Genomic DNA, 12335 nt, shown 5'->3' with positions numbered 1-12335 from the left:
CTCCTCAAAGCCAGGATCGGGCCTTTCTGATGTTTTCTCTTCACTGTTATTCGAAACATCTTTTGAGCCATTGTTGTCAGCTTGAGTATTGGGGTTGAGATTGCTCGACTCTTTCCCGCTACTTTCCCCCGAGCCTTTGTCCTCCGAGCTCGGGTCCTGGCCTTGGTCGCTTGGATGCTCATCCTGGTTGTTGTTCTTGTCGTCGTCGTCGTCGTGGGTGGCAAGGTTGGGGACAGACACGCAATGACAGCAATCTCCCAGATGATGCAGACAGCAGCACGACCGACGAGGGGGACACGAACAATTCTTTGGATCTCGATGCACACAGCATCGCGGGTCAAACTTACACGCCACACGTCTGTGTGTGTGGCATACAAACGGATCGGAACCATTGTTGGCGACAGACGATGGCTCCATCTTCACCCTATCCTCGTCACTCCGGACGCTCATGTCTCGGATCGTGGTACTTTCAGATGAGGCGCCGAGCTCTTTCTCGACGTCCCCGATCGATCCAGATCCATCGCCCAACTGCGCACCCTTTGAGTCTTGGCCATCCACGACCACGCGATCGGTCGGCGTTTCGCCATGAACAATCAACGGAGTCGCCACGGCGTTCTCTTCTTCCAACCCCCCCCCCTTATCAGCAACATTAGTCAAAGAAAGAGACTCCACCTGGAGCCCGTCGATCTTCTCATCGTCGACGTGGCCGCTCTGCTGCTGTTGCTGCTGCTGCGACGAGGAGGTCATCTCGACCGTCTTCTTACTATTATTCTTCTTCTTGTTCGACTTCTTGTTCTTCTTCGCCTTGCGCTGCTCAGCAGGGCCGTCACACTGCGGGGGCAGGGACATAGGAGGCAGGGGCGTTCTGACCAAGGAGTCAGGAGAGCAGGCTCTACGCAAGTGCGCCATTTCGCCTGGGAAGTGAGACACGCGCGAGATCTCGAAGTACGAGTCAAATGATTCAACGGAGCGGGGTAGTTCAGCAGTGCAGAAGGTATCTCTTCTGCCTCTGCCCATGCTCTGTGAGAGAGGAGTGGATCACGATGATCGTTGTGATCTGAATCTGTTGCGACCGGTCAGAAAAAGAGAGAAAGACAGAAAGACAGAAGGAAAGAAAGAAAGAAGGGGCCTCTTCAGGAACCTGGTGACGCGTCGAAGTGACAGTCCAGCTAAGAGATTTCAGATCGATTTACCACGAAAAAACAAACGACTTGAAGCGGATAGACAGGAGAGGAAGAAACTGAATCTCGCAGCTTGAAGCTCGAGACCGAACTGGACTTCGCAACGAAGCCGATGTATGTTTGTATGAAGAAGGAGCAAAGCTCACTCACAAGAGAGTTGAAGAAGGATGGAAAAGAAAGCGAAGCGAAGCGAATCTTCCCAGGATGATCAACTGAGATACAGAGCCAGAGCAAACAGCTCTCAGACGAACGTCCAAGGGAATCTGAAAGCGAAGCAAACTTCACAGAAGGAATGGTTGATGTATGTATGATACGAAGGCGAAGCGAATCCTCACAGAAAAGGGACAGATTTCACAGAATGGAGATGGAGATGGTTATGTTATGGACAGGAAGCGAAGGGAAGCGAAAGCGGGAGAGAGATGGATGGATAAGTGAACGAAGGAACGAAGGGACGAATGTATGTATGTACGCACGAAAACAAAGGGAGAGAGAGAAGTAGGACGAGAGGGAAGATTACCACCTCCCAATAATCTAAATTCTTTTCTCACATCCCAGAGCTGGCAAACTATTCACCTCTCACTCGATGGTAGATTCTTTCACCTCAAGTGCCTTCTTCCCATCAAACACTTCTAACCCGTTCACCGTCCCACCAAAGAATCTATGTAAAGACAAACACTTCCCAAAGATCCCCCTTCTATTATCAATCCAACCCAAAACCTCATCCAGCACAGTTCCTGTTCGTCTATAGGCCCGAAGTGAGGGCACCCAGTCCCACGTGACGTGACGCGATGGATTCACGTGACTCATTCTGCCAGGAAGTGAAGGGTGGCTGGTAGGCGGTGTCCAATAACGTGCTTCGTAGTGGTCAGCGTCAACAGCGATCGCAGACGATGCGATTTGGTTTGGCTGTTGTGCGATCTTTGGGGTGAATCTTTCTACGGTAGGTGGTTCTCTTGTTTATTTGAACTTTTAATCTTGTTGCCTAGGAGGATATCCAATCCTATCGTCTAAGATCAAATGGCTGGTGCAATTTATCGGCTCCTGTAGTTAGAGCCCATTTAGTACGTTCTATAGATTTGGCAGGAATATGGCCCACAATACTATTCAGGTTTCCATTTGAGTATATTTTTCATTTGATTTCGGTAGTCTGTTCTACTTTTCGAGACAAGGCCAAGTAACATGGTTATGAAATCGCAAGAACAACCGCACTGGCCACGGTTGACGTTGAAAAGAGTTAAGAAAAAGTTGTGATATCAAGGAAAGAGATAATTCCAGACAATTCAAAAAAAAAAAAATCAAAGATCAATGAGGAAAGACAAACCCGTTCGCTCAACATAACGCAGTTGGTATATCATCATGCGCTGAAAATGGTAATACAGATAAAAGAATGCAAATCACACAAGAGGGAAAGGAAAAGAAAGGTATCTAGATCAGACATGATATGAAATAAAAGGTGGCACATGTAATACATCCGTGGATGTAGAATAGGAGAACAACGGAAAGGAAATCGATAGGGAGTGAAGTTTTTGCGTTTCGATTACGACGGCCACCTGCTGAAGATCAGAACATGCCGCCTTCCATCGGAACGGGAGGTGGTGGGTATGCTGGAACAGCTGGTGGCGTCTCGGAGAGGGCCTGTTGCTGACGCGCCCTCGCATTCAAATTTCCTCCCTCACTGGAGGTTTTGCGAAGCCTGTTGTGCCTGGATTTAGGCCGTCGCTCGCCCTCGTCGGAGAAGGTGCTATGCTCATCCCCAGGAATGCTCACCGTTGAGGGTACATAGTGCGATTCGTGCTTCTCGCCCTTGATGGCCCCCAAGATGGTCTGTGTGGTAGTCTGGCGGCGGCGCCGCGGGTTCATGGGGGGGATCGGCGGAGTTTCCATGCCGTTGCTGAGGCTGGCTCCGGCGGGAAGACCGACAGTGGGAACGTTGGACGTGCAAGATACGAAGGTGGGTTCCGAAATCTGCATCTTGTTGATAGGACGCTTCGTCAGGTGGCCGTGTCCCGGGGCCCGCTGGGGGAGAGCAGCCGGGAAGGTGGCAGCCGGTTTGATAGAAGGGTCAGGAGAGGAGTCCTGCAGAGGTGGGGTGGCATTGGCGGAGTAGGGAGCGATAGGGGAAGGGCGTGGAGAGGCTCCGATCATCGAGGCAGGGACAGATGGGGGTGGAGGGGGTCGTTCGGGGAAACTTGGGGTCGCGGACCGGCTGCCGCTGCGGAATCGGCCAGAGGCAGCGGATGGCGCGCGCTCATACATAGGCGGCTCGTTGACCTCCACGGATGGCCGGGTGGATGACGGGACTGAGGCCATGCTGCGCTGCTCGAAATCGTGGAACGCAGGTGGTCCTGGAGGTCCAGGAGCAGCGATCTCCTCCACGGTTCCCAGATCATCCCGGTCGCGCCGGGTGTGGCTCTTGGAGCGACCAGAGGCGTCGGAGCTCGAGCGGTCCCTTTGCGATCGAAAGCTCGAATGGGGAGAAGCGGCACGGCTGCGGCTCGACTCGCGAGAGTCCTCCTGGCTGCTTCGGCCCAAAGCCGCCACACGAGACCGCACTGACTTATCGGGAGCAATCTGTGGCGAGCTAGAATTGGAGTGTTTGCCAAGGTTGAACGACGGCCGTTCCTCCTCTTCGCGCCAGAGCTCATCCGAGACCAGGGCCGGAGTGGAGGCATTTCCAAGGCCGAGTACCTTGGGATTCCGGGGATCTGGTCTACCGAAAAGATTGTGTTTACCCGTCTTGTTCTTCAGGAGAGCAAACGCGTTGCCCGGTCTTCCCTGGCCATGATCCGGAGTCTGGCGACCAGAGACCGGACTGGCCGATCGGCTCTCACTTTCAGCGAAGCCCTTGAGCTTCTCCTGCACCTTCCTCCGCCGCTCTGCCAGTTCGTTGGCAAACTCTTCCCGCTCTCTTTGGGTCTCGGTGCTGGCTCCACGTCGATGTCCGCGCATCAACTCTTTTTCCCACGAAGCATGCGGGTTGGCCTTGGGCTCAATGGAGGAACTCGGCGTGGCGGACGGAAGCGCGGACTCTCCCAGGTCAAATCGTTTAATGGAAGGGTCAGGCAGGTTGTCGCCGCCTGCGATCTTGGGGGCAGACACGGGGGAAGGCGGCCGGTAAATGGATGACTTATCACTGTCACGTCGAAGGTGAGTACGCACAAGACCACTGAGGCCCAGGCCAGACGGGCCAAGGGTTGGCGAATCGGGTTTTTCGGGAATCGTATCTCCGTGGTCAGGGGTTCCTTCGACGCCGTCATTCTCTGCTATCGGCTTCAGGTCGCCTAAGTCCGAATACCTCACTTCCGGAAGAGGGTTCTTCTGCTCCTCGGGAGGAGTCGAGGGTTGGGTTGGTGTTTCGGATCGGAAAGCAGGATGTACTAGGTCGTTGTAATCTGCCATTTCCTGCACGATGGCGTCGCCTTCGTTGTCCGAATCGCTTGGACTAGAGTTCGACAAAAAGGTGGTGTTTTCCTGGCGAGGCGGCGAGGCATTGACACTCGTTGCGGCGGATCGGCCCACCGGATGCCGGGCTTCGCTATAATGGGAGGAAGCAGATCCGGCTCTGGAACGTTGACTCGCGCTGGAAGGGCCTCTTGACCGTCCAATCGGCTCTTGCGGAGTCGCTCGCCCAGGGGGCGGCGTGTCTCTCCCTTGGTGCATCTGAAGCTGGCGTCGAGTGAACTGGCTTTCGTCAAAGGGGGTTCTCGGCTTGTTGAAATAGCCCATGGCCGTGGCTTTGCCATGATCTTCAGGTTGTAGGGCAGACATCAGTGCCCCCTCTTCACTAGCCGGAGGGCTCAGCGGAGGGACGCTGTATCCAGATCCCCCCGACTTGCGTTCTTTTGGTTCCACCTCGGCGACCTGATAAATCGGAGAAGCCGTCGATGATAGCGGGCTGGTTGGCTGGGGGAAGCCACCTGTCGGATCCGCGACTGCGAGCTTCTGTAGCCTCTCGCGCAGGTTGGTGGCACTTCTTGAATAAGAACGGTTGAGAGGAGGCATCTCCGGGGTGCCGGCTCGCTGGCGGCTCAAGCTTTCCAGTCGGTGGAGAGTCGAGTTCTGCTGGTTTTGGGCAGATTGTGCCAGACCTTGGCCATAGAGACGACGCGACTTGACCGAGTTCCGCTCGGAGGCCATCCCGGAATATGGTGGTTTGGAGACGATGGTCTTCTCATCGCCGGTATTACCAGACAACGTCTGGTGAAGAGGCCCGCTAAATGCAGGTTCGTCGAACGAAGTAGCAGCTGTCGACGTGCGGCCATTGGCAGTAGGACCCGATGCCGTCGACGAAAAGGTCGTTCGCTTGGCAGAAACACTGTATGCGTCTTCCGATTCCTGGCCTTGAGGGTCTTGCCCAGACTCCTCGTTTGCCTGATCCAATCTTTCTCCGGAACGTTGCCGCTGGAAAGCAGACGTCGTCAGGTCATGATCATAAACTACACGACCTCCGGTGGCGGTGCTTCCCGAGTCTAGACTAACTTCCGACGAAGTCGCCTTGTTGGGGATTTTGTAGACCTTCTGGCGTCCACCGAAGAGGTTGTTTCCTTCCGTTCGACGAGCGCGGCTCATGATGCTGCCTTGTTGTGACCGATCGTCGTCCGTGCCGTAGCCATCGCCGCCCGAAGCGTAAGAATCCGTGCGCCCTAGGGCCATGGATGGTGTCCTCCCATCTATCGAGACTTCGTCGATGTCTGACAGTAAATTTGGGTTATGTCCAAAGATGTTCAAGCGGGAGGCCCGTCGGGGGAAGAGAACGCTATCGTCGCTGGCTTTGCCGATTATCGATGCCGGGTCGTCTTGTTCTCTGAGCATACTGAACCGCGCCGACAGTTTGGGCATTATCAGACTGGTGCGGAAGTCATCGGACGACGGCAGCGCTGACGAAAGGTCAAGCTCGGGTGTCGGTTCGGGTTCCTCTTTCTTGTTCTTCTTCGTCAATTTGGCCGTGAACGACGATTGCGTGATCTCGAGGACCTCGGATTCCTCCTTGGCCTTCTCCTTCTTGTTCTTACGAAATCGATTCATCATGGGAAGCGTCGGGAATCAGGGATACAAGTTGGTAGGGTCACTCGGCGCACGCGAATCGAAATGGCTCTCTGGAGGCCGAAATTCCACGGAAACCGGGATCACGTATACAAGGGAGATAGGCACCACAGATACACTAGAAAGATTACGGGCCAACACCAGGAGTCAGAATGGGCACTTGCAGGGGACGCATTGCATAAGTTGTCGGGAAAGTAAGCAACTCACAAGGTGGATGCCAGGTCATGAAACGAATTAATTGGGGACAAACACAACGGAAGAGGCGAGAATGAAATGCTAGCCCAGGAGCATCTAATAAATGTATCCAGGGCAGGCAGCCAATATCCGATGGTCTTTTTTTTCTTCTTCTTCTCTCGATTCTTTCCTCAATCACGGGACCATCCCCTGGGGTACGGAAATAGTCTCAATCGAGACTGAGTTCAGCAACGTAGCCAGACAGTATGAAATCGACGAACCGAGGGTCAATAGTTAGAAAGCGTTGCAGTATGGGCTGAGCAAGTGGGCGGAGATGGCGAGACTGGGGGGCAGAATGATTTGAGATAATAATACGTGACGAATTGGTCGCGTTGGGGGGGGATTCTGCATGAGACGGGGGGGAATGTGGCTGCACAGTTGCAGCGGGCGCGGAGTGGGATAATTGGCTCTGGCGGACGTCGAGCGGAGCACCGAAAGAATGGCAGGTGGGCGCTGGGACGGGAATGGTTTGGATTGGGTGGGAGGAAGAAAAAAAAAGCGAGAGACTGGGAGGAGGGAGAAAGAGAGAGAGAGAGACCGAGAGGGAAAGGAAGAAAGCGAGAGACAGCGAGGGTATATGAAGAAAGGAAGGAATAGGAAAAGAAGGACCCGAAAAAGAAGGAGCAGATGAGGGACCCGAAAAGGGAAGAAAAACAGCCGTTTGTTGGCAGCCGAACGGAGAAAATGAAAGAAGGGATCTGGATTCGATCGGCATCTGTCTTAATATTTTCTCTCTTCTTTTCTTTTCTTTTTTTTTTTTTCTTTCTCTCTCCCCTCTCCTCTTTTCGTGTTAGCCCTTTGGTACCTGAGAACAGTCCAGAGCGCACTAGAGGAACAAATTATTGGGTCCATTGGAGACGCCGGCGAGTCTTGGGAAGCGGATCGACACGAGATTTGTACTGGGAGTTGTGATTTAATCAATCCAGAGATTAAATCCAGGACAATTTAGCTATTAAGGTTACGGGTTTGGGGTGCTTTCTTTTTTTGGATTGCCGTCGGCGCATTCTCAATCTTGGTGCTCACTGAGGGACCTTCTTCCATGGACTGACTCCTGTGACTAAGGTTCCCTACAGAGTACAGAGTACAGAGTGTACAGACTACTCCGTCCAGAGAAGAATAAAGTGTCCAGAAACCATGGGCGGTGCCTTCGGTTACCGTACAGTCATCTCGGACGCGACCCGCCGCTGCCCCTTGCAGTCTCCACCCGCAGGAACCGCGAATCGGATTGCGCAGTCAGGTCTGCTTCCATTTCCATGACCTGCGAGTACCGTACAGTATGTAGGTAGGTCTTTGACACACGGCGGACGGAGTAGTCCGGAGTACACTGCATGTACTCTATTAATATAGCTGTACTGTAGAATACCTTATCATAAGGTAGTACCGAATCATGTCAATCGCGGACGCTCTGCCGCTGCGATCGAGCGTTCCTCTGCTCATCGAAGATCCAACTCAACGGACCGGAGAAAGTACCGTACATCGCTCCTCCTCCGTCGAGAGAAAGTTCCCCCCGACGAACAGGTAGACTGTGCTCCCTGCGCCCGGCTCCCTGCTCCCTGCTCCCTGCTCCCTGCTCGGTCCCTCCGTCACGGTCTGCCATCTCGAACAAATATCAATCAATTACGGATAATGATATCGAACTTCCTGGTGCGTTCCAATTTCTAGCCCGTCGCGTATCACGGGATGTGGGCCGATCGGTCCTCCAGCCTACCCAATTCAGCCTCAATAATAGTAAGTCATTTAATTGCTTGGGCCACTGAGATCATTCCGACCTGTCGCAGGAAATTTGAAAAGGAGCGACGCCGAGTTCCAAGCGAAAGGACCGCGTGGTCGACGAAAATATTCCCCCTCCCAAAAAATTCCTAATAATATGTATATTGTATGTACTCTACTCACACGGGGCAGGGAGGCGTCGAAGTTATCAGCTGAGCCACTCTGGCAATATGGCAATTGTGACCTGTCTCCGGGGCGCGGTTTCACTCCCCCCAGCTATGCGACGATGGGCGCTAGATGTGTTCCGGAAATATGGACGAGCGGGGATGATCCCATCGATGTGCCATTATCCATAGATGGATGAAGTGCCGGGCAAGTGCCATTTACTGAGTGATGTTAATATTAGGCGGTGCAATATGCAGCAGGGTTTCCTATTCTATGCTTGTCTATATTTTGATCGATTCTCATACATCGTCAGCCACATGTTCAGACTATCGCATGCAGATCAAAGTACGAATGATCTGGGGAGCTTCAACCCATCCGAATAACCCAAGTTCCCCGGGCATAGTGACGCAACCCGACAAACGGGAACAAAGAAAACTGCAGCCGGCTGGGCAATAAGTGGCCGAGCGTCCAATGGAAATCCTTGGTCTCACGGTCTGAGCAGCCAGATGTTGATAGATATCGCCAGCAGCTGTTTACGGTATGCTCATGGGCCCCGGAACGATGTATATTTCGTCTCGGCGGGAATACCACAATAGGTAGGTATGGAGTACACCGGAGGAGCCAAACTCTGAATACCGGCGGCATCTACTCCGTATCTCGTCCTCAGGGCAATCTGCCAATCTCCCAACGCCGTGGAATCCCTAGAATTCTCAGTTTCGCATTGTGTGCCCCGTAGGGTGAGTATGTAGTGGACCCAACAGCGATCGTCGACCAAGGATCCAGAATTCAGGAACGAGAGGATAGGATTCCGACGGGTTGGGCGCTAGTCGGAGGGGAGCAGGCATTGGTAAGCTAGACGAGACGAGACTAAAGTCACTAATCCTCTCGCTACTCAGTAACTAGTCGTCAGGACTCCGTGAGTCCGTCCGAGACCCAAGGAAACAGTTTCTCAATGACACATAATAAGAACGGGATGATGGGGCCCTGACAGCCGTTGAACAGGGTTCACCAAGGATTGTCCCAGTATCAAGCAACGAGGCAGTGAGGCGTACTCCTGAGTAAGGTCGAGCAGTTCTTGGGGCCTGAAACCGGGGCAGGATTAGACTAGCAGCCTTCTTTCTCCATGAAGGAAAAGCCGAGAAATTGGAGGCCTGAAACCGAGACCAACACTACGGCGAATGTTGCCTGAGCCTCGCAGATGTTTCAAGCTGACCAACACTAACAGTCTAACTACGGGGTTCACACTTCACAGAGGGCGAGGCAGAATTAGAGAATTCAAGGAACCCCCGTGAGTACAGCGCCCGTACCAAACGGGACATTACCGTGGATTCTTCCCGATCCATCAATCATGGCTCACAGAATCCGATTGTGGAGGATCTGGGTGATTAATATTATCGGAGACAAAAACAATCAAAACAAGATGAAGAGAAAACCTGCCCGATCCATGACGACAGAGTCTCCGTTTTCTTGCCGCGCTGAAGGATCCAGATCGGTCGGCCGACCGTCAGACCCGTGGAATGCCATCACCTTAATTTAATGAGCATAACCATGATGGGAATCCAATTTCCTACAAATTAATTTCCTTCCTTGTGCATCGCTCGTCCCTCCAATCCGATCAAGCTTTTTCCGTCGCCGGACGGAGGTGCTCGACTCCGTTTGCTCGTCCGGCGTTTCAGCGGGCGGGTAAAGTTTGACGGGGCGAGATACGCGACCGGCTCAATGCTATTCTTATTTCTTCTTTTTTCCTTCTCAAGGCTGTTGAAATTTTAATTAAAAAAAATAGTCGTCAATCACGATGGGGTGCATGATTCAGTCGTGCCGGAAGTCTGGCCAGACTCTCATCGGAATAATGAACTAATTCAGCCCTTGGCCCTAGTTAGCAGATCAACGGCGAAGGGAGCCATCGGAATAGAGTTGGACCAATTTTTGACCTCGATTCGCAGGGATTTCAGGGATGCAATAGAACAATCCCCTTTCGAGGTCCACGGGGTAACTGCGACCGTTTATATGGCGAGGACAGACTTCGTCAGTGGATTGCCTCGCGCCCTTGCGGACGACCACTGCGATGACGCCATAGATCACCAACTTCATTATTAATCCAAAATCGCCCCTCTCCGTCCCCTTCCTTCGGATCCGGTAGATCCCTTTGGGCTCCTTCCATACTCCTTCCACTAACAGCTCCTTGAGCGCACTATCTATCTACCTTACCTACCCTCCAATCTAGTTACCACACCCCATCCATCAGATAATGCAAGTCCTTCTCCTCGGCGGCCACGGCAAAGTCGCTCTGCGATTGACCCCGCTTCTCCTCAATCGCGCCTGGAACGTCACCAGCGTGATCCGCAACCCGGACCATGAGCCCGAGATCCTTGCCTTGGGCAAGGGCACCAAGGGCAAACTTAATGTCCTGATCTCTAGCTTGGATGATATCAAGAGCGACGCCGACGCAAAGAAGATCCTAGACGCCGTGTCCCCAGATTATGTCGTGTGGTCTGCCGGTATGCTCCTTTTTTTCTTGTTTATGTTACTGTTTGAACCCTAGCCCCTCTGATAGTTGGTTGGGTTTAAAAGTCATCCATCTATCGATCCATCCTGCTTGCATGCGCTCTGCATGGCAGTTGCAGTTGCAGTTGCAGGTTCCCCATGTCTCCGCCCCCTTCCCTCTCCCTATCTTCCCCATAAACTCTAAGAAAGCAAAAACATTGCCGCTAGACTTCCGATCGATCGATCCATATCTATCTTTGTATATACAGTAGGCTAATCTGGTGTGGTTCCCCGGGGCCCTTCTCACTCTCCCTCATCCCTACCCCCTTCTACTCCTTTCTCTTCTGTCCATCTGATCCCCCTTACCTCCCCCGGAGGGATATTCTCTCATCTCTCAAGAGAGGACCGGACTAGAGACCAAGATCAGAAGAGGACGAAGAACAAAGAAGGGGAATGACCCACCCGCGCACCCACCCACAGCCACAGGCCAGGAGGGAATTGTGGATTGGGTATCGGGGAGGGGGAGAGTTCGAGAAATTCCCCGTCAAGGAATGGGAACCACAACCACCCTTCAGGCGCCGGCGGAAAAGGCGGACCAGAGCGAACCTTCGCGATCGACGAACGAGCAGCCAAGCACTTCCTCACAGCCTCATTCGCGTCTCCGCGCGTGACCAAATTCCTACTCGTCTCATGGCTCGGCAGCCGCCGGGTTCATCCAACCTGGATGTCCGACGCAGACTGGGCCGGGGTGCAGAATGTCTTCAACAATGTGCTGCCGGCGTATGCGAAAGCCAAGCTCGAAGCAGACGAGTACATGACGGCGTTAGCGGCGCAGCGCAAGAAGCAGGTCTCAGTCGGCCAGGCGGGGCCGATCCAGGCGATTAATCTGCGTCCTGGGACGTTGACGGATGAGCCGGCGACTGGGAAAGTCGCGTTGGGTGTCACACCTGGACGGAGCAAGGTAACGAGGGAGGATGTGGCGATTGTGGCGGATCGGTTGTTGGCGCGCGCGGATACTGACGGTTGGTATGATTTGGTGAATGGGGAGGAGCCGGTTGATGAGGCGGTGGAGCGCGTGGTGAGGGAGAAGGTGGATGCCGTGGAGGGAGAGGATGTGGATGCGATGGTAAAGCGCTTCTTTCCTTGAGATACTTAAGGTCAAGACTGTGATTTAGGGTTGAGGTTGGTTGTTTCTTTGAGTTTAAGGTCAAGGTTGTGAATTAGGGTTGAGGCCGTGGCCCGCCTTCTACTCAGTTATTTGATATCAGTATGAGAGTGTTCCGTTGGATCTGAAACGGGATGAGGAATTCGAAGATCACGGAATAAAAACGTCAGAGGACATGGTGATGATATTATGACTGCTTGTCTTCTGAGTTATTTTTTTGTCTTTTCTTTTCCTTTCTGCACCTTCATCGCCTTCATCGCACTTGACCCCCCCCCCCTGATTGTTTCGTCCCCTCTCATTTATCCCTCTCTTGATACAATATGGCAAATTCCATGGCCGACTTCCCCAGCTCG

The 12335-nt window shown here is 53.1% G+C and overlaps 3 protein-coding genes across 3 annotated transcripts in view; 1 reads left to right on the top strand and 2 right to left on the bottom strand.

The window, feature by feature from the left end:
• The window catches only part of KD926_001415 (uncharacterized protein), a gene marked incomplete at both ends in the record, with an annotated part of 2606 nt that extends 1589 nt beyond the window's left edge, over nt 1-1017 (bottom strand). The window contains one exon of the mRNA XM_053105120.1: nt 1-1017. This exon is cut by the window's left edge and continues 361 nt beyond it. Within this exon, the coding sequence (XP_052951702.1) occupies nt 1-1017 (1017 nt within the window).
• Nucleotides 1018-2741: 1724 nt separating this feature from the next.
• Nucleotides 2742-6209, bottom strand: KD926_001414 (uncharacterized protein; the record flags this gene model as incomplete). Its single annotated transcript, XM_053105119.1, has 1 exon — nt 2742-6209. One exon carries the CDS (start codon nt 6207-6209, stop codon nt 2742-2744), a length of 3468 nt encoding a protein of 1155 aa, XP_052951701.1.
• Nucleotides 6210-10581: 4372 nt separating this feature from the next.
• Nucleotides 10582-11964, top strand: KD926_001413 (uncharacterized protein; the record flags this gene model as incomplete). The annotated part of the gene is made up of 2 exons (XM_053105118.1): nt 10582-10831; nt 11393-11964. The coding sequence occupies 2 exons, from the start codon at nt 10582-10584 to the stop codon at nt 11962-11964; spliced, it is 822 nt and encodes a 273-aa protein (XP_052951700.1).
• Between the last annotated feature and the right edge of the window lie 371 nt (nt 11965-12335).

This window comes from Aspergillus affinis (genome assembly GCF_023601865.1).
Source record: "Aspergillus affinis strain CMG 70 chromosome Unknown NODE_129_length_103272_cov_84_718155, whole genome shotgun sequence".
Classification (NCBI taxonomy): domain Eukaryota; kingdom Fungi; phylum Ascomycota; class Eurotiomycetes; order Eurotiales; family Aspergillaceae; genus Aspergillus; species Aspergillus affinis.
The sequence above is the reverse complement of the archived record's forward strand: the minus strand, read 5'-3'. Positions and strand labels throughout refer to the sequence as shown.